Consider the following 17,743-nt stretch of genomic DNA (forward strand, 5'->3'; position numbering starts at 1 on the left):
AGTTTGGGAAGCACTGAAATAAACAGTTCAATATGTTTCTTTACAGCAAAACTTCTGAGACATTATAATGATAATGGACATTGACACTCTCCAAAGTGGGGAGTGTGGCATGTATTTCTCAAACTTACTTGATCAAATTTTGTAAGAATATCTAAAATGGTTGGGTTCTAATTAATACATGTAGAGAAACACTGCTCTTGCCTTTCTAAATTTGAAAACTCAGCTCCTTAAAAGTTAGGACTAAATCTATTTTCAGTGAAACTAGTTTTTATTTGCAAATAGCCAGAACAGCTTTGTTCAAAGTATAGAACAGTTTGAGTGACATTTTAAACATATTGACATTTCAACAAACTTTGAAGGGAGATTATTCTTATAACAAATATCATTACTTCTAATTTATAATAAGAATAAACAAGGCAATGAGACCTATTAGAAAGTACCTGTGGCTTTGAGTTTAGAAAATTTCACTTTGACAACTTGGAAAGGCAAATGAATTACTGCCAATGGGCAAGGCTTTGTTTAGTCTGTAGATCTCTAGTCAATGGTTTGAAGAGCTATAAATAAGCAGATATGTGTATTTGTAGTTATCTACAATTGGGTACTTTTCTAAAGAAGAGCTACCCGTACTTTCCAACCCAAATTATACTGTGGATCTGTAAACAATCTAAGCTCCTGGCTTCTGATCTCAACACTGAGGAAGAGGAAAAAGAAGATTAAAAGAATTGCCCAGCGTTAGCCACTAATAGAACAGATTGGGGAAGAAATCAGAGGTGCAGGGCTACACTGAAGTCAGGTAGTTAAGAAACACTAAACTATGCTCTATATTCATTCCACTGCTTTACACAGTAATTCCCCCAACCAATTTGTGTGAGAACAAGGTCTATGATCAAAACCCAGTTTAGTCACAAAGGTGTTATTAAAATAAGATGGGCAAAATGGGTCAAATTGTTGCATACGTTAATGTTTATATTTTTAAAACAAATATGCATAGAAAATAAATAATGTTCACTACTAAAATTTATACATTTGTAAAGTATAAACATTAAATGTGTAGACAACCAAATGTTGTTTTATTTCAAATGTAAAGTAAGATAATGTCTGCTCTGCATCAACCAAAAAAGTCAAGTTTTGCTCTTTAATCACATCAAAATGGCACTGAAAGGAGTAATAAAGAATATAAAATATGAAAACAAAATTTTTATTGGGCAAGGTAATGTTATGTGCAATAAGTGTAGTGTTGATGGAATGTACTACATTAACAACTTTTGTTTAAGAAATAAATACAGGCTTAGTAAAGGAAGAAGTTGGAAACATAGAACAGATTTCCATACATAATTTCCAAGCAGTTTTAATTTACAAGATCTCAATTTGCATAAATCGTACAGATCATTGGGGGAAAAGTGTATTGTCTTGTGGCTATTTGCCATCATCAATTCACTTTGTGCCTTGTAGATCTGTCTTCTATCAAGATCCCAACTCTAGTCACCCTGATCCTATTCTAAAAAGGTCTTCTCTATTCATAATTGGGCACTGACCAAGAGGTTATATTACATGTAGGGGTTTTTTGTTTGTTGCTCTTATATAAACTCCATGGTTTTGAAGACAGCTGCTTGAACCAAATCTGGAAGACCTCTTCCACTGTGGGGAGTGTTTAAGTCACATGTACATATGTGTAAAGGGTTTGGAAATAGCATTAGAATTTGTGTACATCTTTGTTGATACAATTTTATTAAGTCTCATGCAAGTTAATAGGATTTGTGCAATTCCGGAGGCTATTAGGTAAAAATAAATACCTGAATGTGGTATGGAAAACAATCTTAAATGAACAATATTTGCCTTGCTTATTTCTATCCCCCAAACAGAAAACATCCAACAAGAATAATTTTATCTATGTTTATTTAATTATAACAAAAATAGAACAATGCATACCAAATGGAAAAAGATATTAAAAAATGATGATAAAAATGTTTAGGAACAGAAATGACTAAATTTATCTGAAGGAATTACCCAGGTGCCATGAAAACACATTTGCAACTTATAATTGGTTATCAGTGTAAATTAAATTTAGTAACTGAGTCCTGGTTCACTACTAAGAGTTATCAAAATCTTTTCAAAATGTTACATAAAAACTGATAACATCCATAAGTATTACATAAAAACCAAACAAAAAATCATTTAAGAAAAATAGATGTATCCTGAGATAAAATACAAATCACACTTGTCATGACATATATCCTCCCCTTTCCCCTCTCATACAATTGTGAGGCTTCAGTATTTCGCACACATTCCAAGATAAAGTAGTGATAATACATGTTGATGCAAATTTCAACCATAAAAATAAACTACTTCACATCTTAATATTCCTAAGATGAAATATCAGGACTCCAGTTTCACTAATTGAAACTTTATAAAAACATAAATTGCATTTGGTTTTGGCTCCTCAAATCATGGCTGAAAACTCTAAGCAAAGCATTCTAGGCTTTTTTTTTTTTTTTCTCACACCAACTGACCCAGAATATAATTTAAGAAATGTTTATTTTCTATGCATATTTGCTTTAAAATTATAAATTCCTGAGCACTTTTTCTTCTTCTTCTTCATCACTGTCAGTGACATTGACTTGCTGGATGCTAGAGGGAGTTGATGTTGGGGCTGTGAAGACATTCTCCAAGGCTCCAATGTCCAGCTGAGGCATGGGATTTAAGTATTCTTCCCCACCGTGGCTATGACTGTTATAGTAAGAGGTCCGATCTATGCTCTCGCAACTCTGAGGATCTTCACTGTGTGTGTGTTCATCAGGGTAGTCTCTAAAAGGATAGTCTCTATTTAAAGCTGAAAACATAGCCTCATGTTTTTGGTACCTGTCTTCGTAATAACCAAGGCATTCTGGCATTGAACTTGGAAAGTTCCCATAGCCAAAGGGAGGCCGACTATAAGGGCACGTGCTGCAGCAGAAAAACATAAAAAAGGAATTAGATCATCCCTTGTCCACGTATTGCCTTGCGTATAGACTAACAGAGCAAGTTAACTACATACCCTTTGGGGCCTGGAAAGTTCCCAAGATCCTTTCTGCAACCACTTCATGTATTCATCTGCTCTTTTTCCACTGTCCAGTCCCCACCCAAAATAAAGAGCAAAGGAACTTTGCAACTGAAATATTCCCCAGCACTATTAGCTACTGTTAGCCTCAGGCATCTAACCTTTTGACAACCTTGATAAAGAAAAATTGCTTATCCTGGCCTTTGTCTCATGATGCCTCACACCAACTAAGGTTTTAGAAATGCAGATATATGTTATGCTATGCTGAGAATCAACACAGTAAACAATGCAACAATTGTTCTTACTGGTATTTGAAAGGAAGCTCATGGGGGTGGGGAATGTATAACTGGATTAAAATCAAGAGCTCCTGAATATTCGGGCACTGAAACAGAGGATAACAATTTAATCTTTTAATTGACATTCAATATAAATTAAAAACACTCTTACTACCAGCAAGATTTAGAACTGATATTAAATTGTGGTTTTAAAGGTCTTTTCAAAAAAATTTCTTGGAGGGCAAAATCATGAAAAATTGAGAAGACTATTCTGCAGTTTTAGAAAACCGATTTTTTTTTTTAAAAAAGGCAAATCCCAAAATTCTGTCATTCAAACCCATTTGCTAGTTTTCTGAAAGTACTATTCACCCTTTCAAAGTCACAGGAATTGCAGGAAGAGGTATAGAAAAGCCCAACCAAGAGTTCCCTGGGCTCATGGACTCCATCTAGTGACAGATAACATAAACATAATGACCACACATTAGCAAAACCCATGACAAATTGGGTGTTTCATTTCATGCTTCTGCATTAAAAACAAACAAAAAACCCCCCCACTTTATTTTCTTACTGTTAAAAACATAAGTATGATCGACATACTAGACTATTATATCAAACTCTTTGAAACTATGTCCTACCACCAAATTTCCAAGTGCTAGGTAACCTGCTTATACTTAATAACCTGCTTATGCTTATGTGAGGCAGAATTTCTAAAATTTTTCAGGTTTCCATTCCTACTTTCACATCTTAGTTCAGTCATTTTTTATTTAATACATGTGTCCTGAAATACACTGTGCTTGTAACTACTATGACCTTGCTCATGTTGCTTTCCCACCTTCAGGTCTCTCTATTCATTGAATTCTACAGATACTTCAAAGGGGACATCAAATCTACCTCCTCCACAAAGCCTTCACTTCAACTAGAAGTAATACACCCAGATTGCTATCTTTCTCAGGACTCAACGTAGGCAAGATATTATGCAAGCCTTGGTAGAGAAGTTTTTTAAAAAAGACCTAAAATCTAGGTATATACTAGACATATGCTAAAGTTGTGATGCCAGCATCACATTGAGTATATGGGTGTGGTGAAAGACAAGTTAGTGTTATGTTCAGAGAGCAAAAAGATCAATTAAGACAGAGGACACTGTTACTTCAGTAGCAATAAACATCTTTATTGTCCAAATTGTGATTTCTAAATACCACCTTCACTGAAAGGAACTAGGACTTCCGGGTGAAATGGCTTATTCCAGGTCCGGGATAGATAATGTACAAGACAAGCCTGGGACATATTGTGCCAGAGAGAAAAAAAAGCTATCAAAGATTAAGGGCACAGGAGCCAATTTGTAGCCAACCGGCCAAAAAAAGGATAATTTGAGTATCAATCAATCAATCAATACTGGAATGTACTGGAACATATCAAATATATAAAAACCCATTTGTTTGTAATAATCTTCTCAAAACAAAAGATTCATTGATATGGGAAAAGAATCATGTGTTTATCCTGCCCTTCTTATATTTCAGTGTAAACAAATAGTTGCTAAGGGAAAATTTTTCTTAACAAAAGAATTCAAGCTAATCAATGAAGGAATATCAAATCAGAAAATTGCCATTTTGCAATCCCATGGTCTAGGCAGCAATTACTATAGCTATCAAGATCACTGGGCTGGTATTTTTCAACCTTAGCTGCCCATTAGGATCACCTGGGGAAACTTTTATTTTTATTTATTTATTTTTTTTTTTTTTAATTTTTTATTTTGTTGATATACATTGTGGCTGATTATTGCTCCCCGTCACCAAAACCTCCCTCCCTTCTCCCTCCCCCCTCCCCCCCAACAATGTCCTTTCTGTTTGCTTGTCATATCAACTTCAAATAATTGTGGTTGTTATATCTTCTTCCCCCCCCCCGGTTTTGTGTGTGTGTGTGTGTGTGTGTGTGTGTGTGTGTGTGTGTGAATTTATATATTAATTTTTAGCTCCCACCAATAAGTGAGAACATGTGGTATTTCTCTTTCTGTGCCTGACTCGTTTCACTTAATATAATTCTCTCAAGGTCCATCCATGTTGTTGCAAATGGCAGTATTTCATTCGTTTTTATAGCTGAGTAGTATTCCATTGTGTAGATGTACCACATTTTCCGTATCCACTCATCTGATGATGGGCATTTGGGCTGGTTCCAACTCTTGGCTATTGTAAAGAGTGCTGCGATAAACATTGGGGAACAGGTATACCTTCGACTTGATGATTTCCATTCCTCTGGGTCTATTCCCAACAGTGGGATAGCTGGGTCGTATGGTAGATCTATTTGCAATTGTTTAAGGAACCTCCATACCATTTTCCATAGAGGCTGCACCATTTTGCAGTCCCACCAACAATGTATGAGAGTTCCTTTTTCTCCGCAGCCTCGCCAGCATTTATTGTTCATAGTCTTTTGGATTTTAGCCATCCTAACTGGGGTTAGATGGTATCTCAATGTGGTTTTGATTTGCATTTCCCGGATGCTGAGTGATGTTGAGCATTTTTTCATATGTCTGTTGGCCATTTGTATATCTTCCTTAGAGAAATGCCTACTTAGCTCTTTTACCCATTTTCTAATTGGGTTGCTTGTTTTCTTCTTGTAAAGTTGTTTGAGTTCCTTATATATTCTGGATATTAATCCTTTGTCAGATGTATATTTTGCAAATATTTTCTCCCACTCTGTTGGTTGTCTTTTAACTCTTTTAATTGTTTCTTTTGCTGTGCAGAAGCTTTTTAGTTTGATATAATCCCATTTGTTTATTTTTCCTTTGGTTGCCCGTGCTTTTGGGGTCGTATTCATGAAGTCTGTGCCCAGTCCTATTTCCTGAAGTGTTTCTCCTATGTTTTCTTTAAGAAGTTTTATTGTTTCAGGGTGTATATTTAAATCCTTAATCCATTTTGAGTTGATTTTAGTATATGGTGAGAGGTATGGATCTAGTTTCATTCTCCTGCATAAGGATATCCAGTTATCCCAGCACCATTTGCTGAAGAGGCAGTCCCTTCACCTGGGGAAACTTTTAAATGATACTATGAGTATTGCCAAGGTCTACCCCATCCCCACAAAGATTCTGAATTATTTGGTCTGAGATAGGGATACATACTTTTTAAGTTCTTCAAGTGCTAATACTGTGCAGCCAAAAATTGAGAGACACAGGTTTCGGTGAAAGCTTGATGGGGAAACTCATAATCAGACTGTTAACACCTGAACTAACAGATCATTCTTAACATTACTAACATAGAGAGAAAAACAGACTTTATATATCTCTTGATGTGACACAATACAAAGTACACAAGACCACCTATGAGATATCACTGACAAAAAAAAAAAGGAAGGAAAAAAAAATGAACTTGAATCTAATCAAGCTTCACAATCTATCATTTTACAGAAAAAAATGGGTGATAGAGAAACATGTTAAACATGGATGTAATAAGCCAAATTCAGAATGTGGATAATTTCTTGTTTAGAACTGTCATAGAAGAAAAGCTTAAGAGACATAATCAAATCCAATGTGTAGCTTACTTGGGTCCTGATTTATATAAAGCAATTGTGAGAAGACAGTTGGAGACAACTGAGGAAAATGAAACACAGACTAGTTTTTGGATAATAGGTAATTATTAATTTTTCAGGTGTGAAAATGGTAGGTGGTCATTTTTGTGAGTACATAGGTAGTAAATGTACATATTGATGTATTTACAGGTGAAATTATATGATGTCTGTGATTTGCTTTAAAATATTTAAGACACCCTCCCCCCTAAAAGTAGGGGGAACAGAAGAAACAAGAATAGCAAAAAATGTTAATTGTTGAAGCTGGGTGAGGGATACCTGGAGATTCTTCATACTATTCCTTCTGTTTTGCATATTAAAATTCCTATAATAAAATGGTAAATAAAATACTATTCATGAAAGATAAAAATCAAGTTTCCCCTCTGTGGCAAAGGAGACAAGAATTTCTTCCACTTTTTGCACACATTCTCTTCAGGTTTCACCCCTTTGTGCTCACTACCCTGGATATAATTACTCTACTGTGGTTGGCAGTACAGGTTGTCTTTAGCCCCAGTACAGACTATACTGAGTGTGTCAGGGACTATATTCTCTGAGAATGCCCAGCAGCAGGTACAAAATGAACATGGATCTGGGCATTCCTTCCTCTCTTTGCATTATCCTGAAGGGCTCTGCCCTACAGAGTGAAGAGTTTATTTGTGTTGTCTTATTTTGTTCCAAAATAAAGTGCATCTTGAACTTTGGGAATAAAATCATTGGGTTGGTAAACAACTCAGTGAAGTAAGTCAACAAGTTTTGAAAGTCAGTAAGTTGTCACACATAGTCCAATGAATATATACCATGGACAAGCGCTAAATGTATCTTCATATGTGAAAATCACGAAGTGCGGTATTACAATCTCTTTAAGGATCTATGCTTTTATTATTTAATTTTTTTATTTTAACATTTACTTGTACATATCTGTGAGGTACAGTATGTTGTTTCAATACATTCATATATTGTACAAAGATTAGTTTAGGGTAGATAGCATAGTTTTGTACCTGTTAGTCCACCACTTCTCCTCCCCTCCATCCCCCTTGCCTCCTGTCCTCTGATAACCATTATTCTACTCTCTACTTATATGAGAACCACTTTATTTTTTAGATTCCATATATGAATGAGATCATGCGGTATTTGTCTTTCTGTGCCTGACTTACTTCACTTAACATGATGTTTTCCAGTTCCATCCATGTTGCTGCAAATGATAAGACATCATTTCTTCTTATAGCTGAAATAGTATTCCATTGTGTATATATACCATCAGTTTTTTTCATCCATTCATATGTTGATGGGCATTTACATTGATTCCATCTCTTGGCTACTGTAAATAGTGTTGCAATGAATGGGAGAGTGCAGGTGTCTTTCTGATATGTTGATTTCATTTCCTTTGGGTTTATACCCAATAGTAGGATAACTGGGTTATAAGGCAGATCTACTTTTAGTTCTCTGAGGAAACTCCATGCTGTTTTAACAATGGCTGTACTAATTCACATTCCCACCAACAATGTAGGAGGGTTGCCTTTTCTCTGCATCCTCACCAGCATTTATTTTCTGTCTTGCTGATAATAGCCATTCTAACTGGGGTGAGATTATATCTCATTGTGGTTTTAATTTGCATTTTCCTGATGATTAGTGATTTTGAACATTTTTTTCTTGTACTTTTTGGCTATTTGTATGTCTTCTTTTGAGAAATGTCTATGTAGATTCTTTGCCTGTTTTTTAATTTGGTTGTTTTTTTGCTATTGAGTTGTTTGAGTTCCTTATATATTTTGGATATTAGCCCCTTGTTTGATATGTAGTTTGCAAACATCACTTTCTCTCATTCTATGGATTGTTTCTTCACTTTGTTGATAGTGTCCCTTGCTGTGTAGAAGCTTTTTAGTTTGATGTAGTCCCATTTGTGTATTGTTGCTTTAGTTGCCTGTGCCTTTCTAGTCTTACTCAAAAAAGTAAAGTGCTCCTACTCCTATTTCATGTAACATTTCCCCTATGTTTTCTTCTAGTAGTTTCATAGTTTTGGGTCTTAAATTTAGGTCTTTAACCCATTGTGAGTTGACTTTTGTGTATGGTGAAAGATAGGGATTTAGTTTCACTCTTCTGCATGTGGCTATCCAGTTTTCCCACACCACTTATTGAAGAGGTTGTTCTTTCCCCACTGTATATTCTCAGCAACTTTGTTGAAAATCAGTTGGCTATAAGTGTGTGGTTTTATTTCTGAGCTCTCTATTCTGTTCCATTGGTCTATTTGTCTATTTTTATAGCAGTACCATGCTGTTTTGGTTACTATAGCTTTATAGTATATTTTGAAGTCAGGAAGTGACTTTTTTTTCAAGATTGCTTTAGTTATACAGGGTCTTTTACGGTTCCATACAAATTTTAAGATCTTATTTCTATTTCTGTGAAGAATGTCATTGGTATTTTGATAGCGACTGCGTTGAATGTATGTGTAAATTGCTTTGGGTAAAATGGACATTTTGATGATGTTAATTCTTCCAAACCAGGAACATGGGATGTCTTTCCATTTATTTGTGTCCTCTTCAATTTTTTTCACAAATGTTTTATAGTTTTCATTGTAGAGGTCTTTCACCTCCTTGGTTAAATTTACTCCTAGGTATTCATTTTTTTTTTTTTTTTTGGTAGCTATTGTGAATGAAATTACTTTCTTGATTTCTTCTGCACCTATTTCACTATAGGTGTATAGGAAAGCTATTGATTTTTGTGTGTTGATTTTTATTATTTTATTTATTTATTTATTTATTTTGAAAGATGACCAGTAAGGGGATATTAACGCTTGCCTTGGTATTGTCAGCACCACACTCTCCCAGGTGAGCTAACTGGCCATCCCTATATAGGGATCTGAACCCGTGGCCTTGGTGTTATCAGCACCACACTCTCTCAAGTGAGCCATGGGCTGGCCCTTGTGTGTTAATCTCATATTCTGCTACTTTACTGAATTCATTTATTAGTCCTAGTAATTTTTTGGTGGAGTCTTTAGGGTTTTCTATATATAAAATCATGTCATCTGCAAATAGGGATAGTTTGACTTCCTGATTTCCAATTTGGATGCCCTTTATTGCTTTGTCTTGACTTACTGTGCTGGCTAGAACTTTCAGGATTGTGTTGAATAAGAGTGGGGAAAGTGGATATCCTTGTCTTGTTCCAGATCTTAGAGGAAAAGTCTCAAATTTTTGTCTATTCAGTAACTTATATGTGAGTTTGTTTTATATGGCTTTTATTATGTTGAGGTATATTCCTTCTATATCTAATTTGTTGAGTGTTTTTACCATGAAGGGGTGTTGGATTTTATCAATCCTTTTTTCTGCATCTATTGTAATTATATACATATATTTTCTTCATTCTGTTGATGTGATGTATCACATTTATTGATTTGCATATGTTGAACCATTCTTGCATCCTTGAGATGAATACCACTTGATTATGGTGAATGATCTTTTTAATGTGGTGTTAGATTCTGTTTGCTAGTAGTTATTGAGGATCTTTGCACCTGTGCTCATTAGGGATATTGGTCGGTAGTTTTCTTCTTTTGTTATGTCTTTTTCCATGTTTAGTATGAGGTTAATGTTGGCCTCACAGAAAGTTTGAAAGTATTCCCTCCTTTTCAATTTTTGGAAGAGTTAGAGAAGAATTGGTATTAGTTCTTTTATTTAAGTTTGGTAGAATTCAGCAGTGAAGCCATCTGGTCCTGGAGTTCTCTTTGTTGGGAGATTTTTTTTTATTGCTTCAACCTCATTACTTGTTATTGGTCTCTTTAGGTTTTCTAGTTCTTCATGGTTCAACCTTCATAAGTTGTATGTGTCCAGGAATCTGTCCATTTCTTCTAGATTTTCCAGTTTTTTCACATATAGTTGTTCATAGTAGTCTCTTATGATCCTTTGTATTTCTGTGGTATCAGTTGTAATGTCTCCTTTTTCATTTCTGATTTTGAGTCTTCTTTTTTTTCCTTCATTAGTCTAGCTAAAGGTTTATTGATTTTGTTTATCTTTTTGAAAAACCATCTCTTTGTTTCATTGATTGTAGTGGGTTGGATTATGTCCCCCCCAAACTCCTTGAAGCTTGTATTATGTCTCCCAAGTTTTATGTATTAGAAACTTAGCTCCGGTCACGAAAAAAAAAAAAAAAAAAAAAAAGAAACTTAGCTCCCACTGTAACTATTAAGAGGGTGGGAAATCCTATTATGGTAATTGAAAGGTAGAGTTTTGAAGAGGTGATTGGATTGTAGGACCATGCAGTAGTGAAAGGATTAAAAATGATGGTCAGGGGTGTGGTTCTGAGGGCTTTAAAAGAGGAGGAGATTCTGTCTCTGTGCTCTCTCTGCTTTCACCATCTTGCAATGTGAGACCCTTGAGTCACTGTTGCCACCACCAGGTGGACTTAGGACTTCCCAGCCTCAGAAACTGTAAGCAATAAATTTCATTTTTCTTTAAAAATCACCCAGTTCCATGTATTTTGTTACAGGCAACAAAAACAGGCTAATACATTGATCTTTCATATTTTTTTTTTTATCTCTAATTCATTTATTTCTACTCTGATCTTGTTATTTCTCTCTTTCTACTAATTTTGGGTTTGGTTTGTTCTTGTTTTTCCAGCTCCTGGAGGTGTAATGTTAGTTAGGTTTTTTATTGGAAGTCTTTCTTCTTTTTGGATGTAGGCATTTATTGCTATAAACTTCCTTCTCAGAACTGCTTTTGCTGTATCCACAGGTTCTGGTATGTTGTGTTTTCATTTTCATTTGTCTCCAGGAATTATTTAATTCCCTTTTTGATTTAGTCTTTGACCCACTCATTGTTTAGGAGCATGTTGTTTAATTTCCATGTATTTGTACAGTTTATAGTATCCCTTTTGTTGATTTCTAGTTTTGTTCTATTGTGGTTAGACAAGGTAATTGATATTATTTCAATTTTTAAAAATTTGTTGAGATTTGTTTTGTGACCTAACATATTGTCTATTCTAGAGAATGCTCCATGTGCTGCTGAGAAGAATGTATATTCTGCAGCTGTTGGATGAAATGTCCTATATATGCCCATTAGGTCCAATCAGGCTAGAGTAGAGATTAATTTTGATATTTCCTGGTTAATTTTCTGCCTGGATGCTCTGTCCTTTGTTAAAAGTGGAGTAGTAAATTCCCAGACTATTATTGTGTTGCAGTCAATATCTCCCATTAAGTCCAATAGTAATTGCTTTATATATTTGGATGTTCTGGAGTTAGGTATATATATATTTAGAATGCTTTTAATATCTTCTTTATAGGTGTCTATAAATAGAAATGCACAAAACTAAGCATGGCTACTTCAAAAGACTCAACATGATACAAGGTTCTGACATAGGCTGAATAATGGCCCCCCAAAGATAACTATATCCTAATCCCTGGAACCCATGAATATGTAACCTTACATAGCAAAAAGGACTTTGCAGGTGTGAATAAGTTAAAGATCTAAATTTGAAAAGATTATCCCAGATTATCCATGTGGGCCCAATGTAATTGCAAGGTTCTTTATAAGAGGGAAGAAGGAGTATCATAATCAGAGAAGGAGATGTGATAATGGAAGCAGAGGTCAGAGTGATTTGAGAAAAGAGCCATGAGCCAAGGAATGTGGGTGGTATCTAGAAGCTGGAAAAAGAGAAGTAAACATTCTTCCCTAGAGCCTCCAGAAAGTATGCAGCCCTCCCTACCTCTTGATTTTAGTTCATGTAGTGGGTTGAATAGTTGTCCCCCAAATTCACAGCCACCTGAAACCTCAGAATGTGTCTTTCTTTGGAAATAGGATCTTTGCAGATATAATTAAATTAAGATGAGGTCACACTGGATTAGGGTAGGGCCTAATTCCAATGATTGGTGTCCTTGATACAAGAGGAGAGGACACACAGAGACATACATACACACACAGGAAAGAAGGTCATGCGATGATAGAGGAAAAGATTGGAGTGATGCAGCTACAAGTCAAGGGGAACTGAGGATTGTAGAAACCACCAGATGCTAGGAAAAGGCAAGGAAGGATCTTCCCCAGTACCTTGAGAGGCAGTATGGCCCTGCTGACCCCTTAACTTTGGACTTCCAGCCTCCAGAACTGTGAGAGAACAAATTTCTGTTGCTTTAAGCCACCAAGTTTGTGGTAACTTGTTATGTCAGCCCTAGGTAATTTCTTATACAACTCTGAAGCTCATTTCAGGCTTCTGACATTCAGTACTATAAGATAATAAATTTACATTGTTTAAGCCACTAAGTTTGTGGAAATTTGTTATAGCAGCAATAGTGAACTAACTCCAGTTCAATTTAAATTTTAGTTTTGTATCAATCCTAAACTCAACTATATATAACTTACAGTCTGACTTGCTTAAAATGATAAATTCCATTCTGAAGACTCCAAATAGGACTGTGCCTACTACTTCCTCTGTCTATACTGGTTTCTCTAATAACAAGTTTTTGTGTGTACATATGTTTTCAATTCTCTTTGGTATATACTAGGAGTGGAATCATTGCAAATTCTATATTTAATATTTTGAGGAACTGCCAAACAGTTCTCCAGAATGGCTGCACTATTTTTCATTCCCAACAGCAATGTATGTGGGTTCCAATTTCTCTACTTTCTCATCCAACATGTTATTTATTTTTTGAATTCTAGCCATACTAATGCGTATGAAGTGGTAAATACTTGTGCTTTTGATTTGACTTTTCCTAATGGCTAGTGATATTGAGCATCTTTCCATGTACTTATTGGCCATATGGATATCTTCCTTTAAGCAATATCTATTCAGATTTTCTGCCATTTTTAAATTGAGTTGTCTTTTTGTTGAGTTGTGAGAGTTATTTTTATATTCTGGATAAAACTCTTTTATCAGTTATATGATTTGCAAACATTTTCTCCCATTTTGTGAGTTATCTTTTCTCTTTCTTAATAGTACCCTTTAATGCACAAAAGTTTTTAATTTTGACAAAGTCCAGTTTACCTATTTGTTCTTCTAATATAATATCTAAGAAACCACTGCCAAATCCAAGGTCATGAAGATTTCCTCTTATACTTTCTTCTAAGAGTTTTATAGTTTTAGCTTTTATGTTTAAGTCTTTTAGTTAATTTTTGTATATAGTGTGAGATACGGGTCCAATTTCTTTTTTTTTTTTTTTTAATTTTGCAGCTGGCAGGTAGAGATATCACACCCTGGACCTTGGTATTATCAGCACCATGCTCTAACCAACTGAGCTAACTAGCCAGCCCCCAGCTTCATTCTTTTGCATGTGAATATCCAGTTGTCATAGCACAATTTATTGAAGAGATTATTCTTTCCCCATTAAATGGTCTTGGTACCCTTGATGAAAATCAATGGACCATGGATGTATATTTATATTTATTCCTGTAACTCAATTATATTCAATTGTTCTATATATCTATCTTCATGGACAGTACATTGTTTTTTTAAATGTAGCATAAGTTTTCTTAAATAGACTTTATATTTTAGAGAAATTTTAGCTTCACAACAGAATTGAGCAGAAATAGAGTTTTCATATAACCTCTTCTTTCCCACATGCACAGCCTCCATTACTGTCAACACATCTCATACCAGAGTGATAAATTTGTTAAAAATGGTGAACCTACATTGATACATCAATTATCACCAAGGTCCATAGTTTATATTAGGGTTCACTCTTAGTGCTGTACATTCTATGGGTTTCGGCAAATGCATAATGATATTGATCCACCAACATAGTGTCATACAGAATAATTTCACTGCCCTAAAAATCCTTTGTGCTTAGAAAATTCATCCCTTTCTCCCCACTAACCCCTAGCAATCTTTTTGTTCTCTCCATGGTTTTGCCTTTTCCAGAATGTCATATAGTTGGAATCATACAGCATGTAGCTTTTTCAGATTGGCTTCTTCCACTTAGTAACATGCATTTAAGTTTCTTCCATGTCTTTTCATGGCTTAATAACTCATTTCTTTTTAGCACTGAATAATATTCCATTGCTTGGATGTATATCCGTTTATTCAGTCACCTACTTTAGGGCATCTCGGTTGCTTCCAAGTTTTGGCAATTATGAATAAAGCTTCTATGAGCATCCATATATAGAGTTTTGTGTGTATATAAAGTTCAACTCATTTGGGTAATACAGTTGATGGATCATATAGTCTTGTAAGAAACTGCCAACCTGTTTTCCAAAGTTGCTGTACCTTCTATGAGAGTCCCTGTTGCTCCACATCCTCACCAGCATTTGGTGCTGTCAGTGTTCAGATTTTGGCCATTCTAATAAATGGGTACCATATCTTGCCATTTTAATTTGAAATTCCTGAATGACATATGATGTTGAGCATTTTTTCATATGTTTATTTGCCATCAGTATATCTTCTTTGGTAAGGTGTTTGTTCGGATCTTTAGCTCATTTTTTCATCTGGTTGTTTTCTTATTGTTTAATTTTAACAGTTCTTTGTATATTTTGGATAACAATCCTTTATCAGATATGTCTTTTTCAAATATTTTCTACCAGTCTGTGGCTTGTCTTCTCATTTTCTTGATATCATGCTATTTTGATATTGTAGCTTTATAGTAAATTTTGAGATGAGGACTTCTGAATCCTCCAGCTTTGTTCTTTTTCAAGATTGTTTTAGCTATTTGAGGTCAGTTGCAATTCCATATAAATTTTAGAATCAGCATTTCCATTTCTGCAAAAAAGACCATTGAGATTTTGAGAGAGTTTGCATTAACTTTATAAAACTGCATCGGAAAGAACTGCCATCTTAACAATATTCAGTCTTCCAATCCACAAACACAGATGTCTTTCCATTGATTTATGTCTTTTCTATGGGTTAAATGTATCCTCCAAAAGTTCATGTATTGGAAACTAGATCTCCATTGTAATAGTATTAAGAGGGTGAGAAATCCGGGGCAGCTCCACCCCTGCCCAAACAGAAGGCAGGAGAGTGACCTGCAACTCAGGACCCAGGACTCAGGTGGAGGCCCCCAGGCAGCCCTCTCCCCAGCTGAACAGAAGGCAGGAGAGCAACCCAGGACCCAGGTGACAGCCCCCGGGCAGCCCACCCCTGTCTGAACAGAAGGCAGGAGAAGGATCTGCAACCCAGGACCCAGGCAGAGGCCCCTGGGGCAGCCCTCCTCCCACCCAAACGGGAGGCAGGAGAGCAACCTGGGACCCAGACAGAAGCCCCAGGAAGACTTCCCCCACCTGAAGAGAAGGCAGGAGCATGCTGCAAATACTGCTTCTGTGAAGGAGGTCCATCACAGCCATTACCTCAGCTACTGCCACTGCAAGGACAGCTCACTGCCACAGTAGCAGCCAGGACACCCTATAGGCAATCCACTGAACACTCACCTGAACTGACACAAGAAGAGTCACCAGCAGAGCCTGCAAAAAGAAGAGGAAGTCTTTCTCCTCAAAGGCCACTCCAGATTAACAGAGGAAGCACTAACTGCTCTATCAGATGATCAGACATCAATGTAGAGATACTAGAAATATGAATAAACAAGAAAATATGACACCACTAAAAGAATATAGTAACCCTCAAGAACCAGACCCCATAGAGCAGGAAACTCCTGAAATGACTGAAAAGGAATTCTAAGCAATAATCTTAAGAAAGCTCAAATAGATAAAAGAAGACTCAGAGAACACAATAAAATGAAAAAAAAAATTCATTATATAAAGGAGGAAATATACAAATATACAAATGTACCTTAAAAATGCAGCAGAACCTTAAGAATATAGCAGAACTCCTGGAACTGAAGAATTCATTCAATGAAATAAAAAATGCAACTGGGAGACTAAGCAGCACATTAGAACAAACAGAAAAAAGAATTTCAGATCTCAGAGATGGTATTTTCAATATAACCCAGTTGGATGTAAAAAAGGAAAACTTTTCAAAAATGAACAAAATCTAAGAGAGTGAGCAGAAATCCTTTAAGCATACAAACATTTGGATCATGGGTGTTCCAGAAGGGGAGAGAGAAAGGAAAGGCATTGAAATCTTACTCAATTAAATAATAACGGAAAACTTCCCAGGTATAGGGAGAGACATGGATCTTAAGATCCAGGAGGCTCAAAGATCCCAAAACAGATTCAACCCAAAAAATTCCTCTCCAAGACACATTATAGTCAAACTGGTAAAGCTCAAAGACAAACAGAGAATCCTAAAAGTACCAAGAGAAAAACATCAAGTCACCTATAAGGGAGCCCCTATCAGACTAACAGCAGACTTTTTAACAGAAACTCTACAGACCAGAAGAAAATGGGATGATATATTCAAATTACTAAAATAAAAAAACTGCCAGCCAAGAATACCATACCCAGAAAGGCTATCCTTCAGAAATGATGGAAAAATTGTATATTACACAGACAAACAAAAACTGTGGGCATTCACCACCACATAACCAGCCCTCTCAAGGGAGTCCTGGATCTGGAATCTGAAAAACTATAATCACTACCACAAATACACAGCAAAAAACAAAATCCACTGGTAAAACAAAAATGCAAATGAGAAAGAGAAACTGAATATTACCATCTCAAAAAACCAACAAAGATCAAAGACAAATAATAAAAGAGGATGAAAGGAACAAAACATATTTGAAACATCTAAGCAAAAAGTGATAAAATGCTAAGAATAAGATAATACTTGTCAATAAAAACCCTAAAGGTAAATGGATTAAACTCTCTACTCAAAAGACACAGACTGACTTGATTGGACTAAAAAGCTAGACCCAACTACATGCTGTCTTCAAAAGACTCACCTCACCTGTAAAGACACACACAGACTAAAAGTGAAGGGATGAAAAAAGATATAACATGCAAACAGAAACCAAAAATGAGGAAGAGTAGCTATTCTTATATCAGATAAAATAGACTCTAAATCAAAAACCATA

At 35.6% G+C, this 17,743-nt stretch overlaps 1 protein-coding gene across 1 annotated transcript in view; it reads right to left on the reverse strand.

Moving 5' to 3' along the window:
• Positions 1–2,561: 2,561 nt before the first annotated feature.
• SOX30 (SRY-box transcription factor 30) overlaps positions 2,562–17,743 on the reverse strand; it is a 50,370-nt gene continuing 35,188 nt past the window's right edge. Inside the window, exon 5 of the mRNA XM_063086357.1 lies at positions 2,562–2,943. Coding sequence (XP_062942427.1) covers positions 2,562–2,943 — 382 coding nt within the window. The remainder of the gene's footprint in view (positions 2,944–17,743) is intronic.

Source organism: Cynocephalus volans, chromosome 2 (genome assembly GCF_027409185.1).
Source record: "Cynocephalus volans isolate mCynVol1 chromosome 2, mCynVol1.pri, whole genome shotgun sequence".
In the NCBI taxonomy this organism is placed as follows: Eukaryota; Metazoa; Chordata; class Mammalia; order Dermoptera; family Cynocephalidae; genus Cynocephalus; species Cynocephalus volans.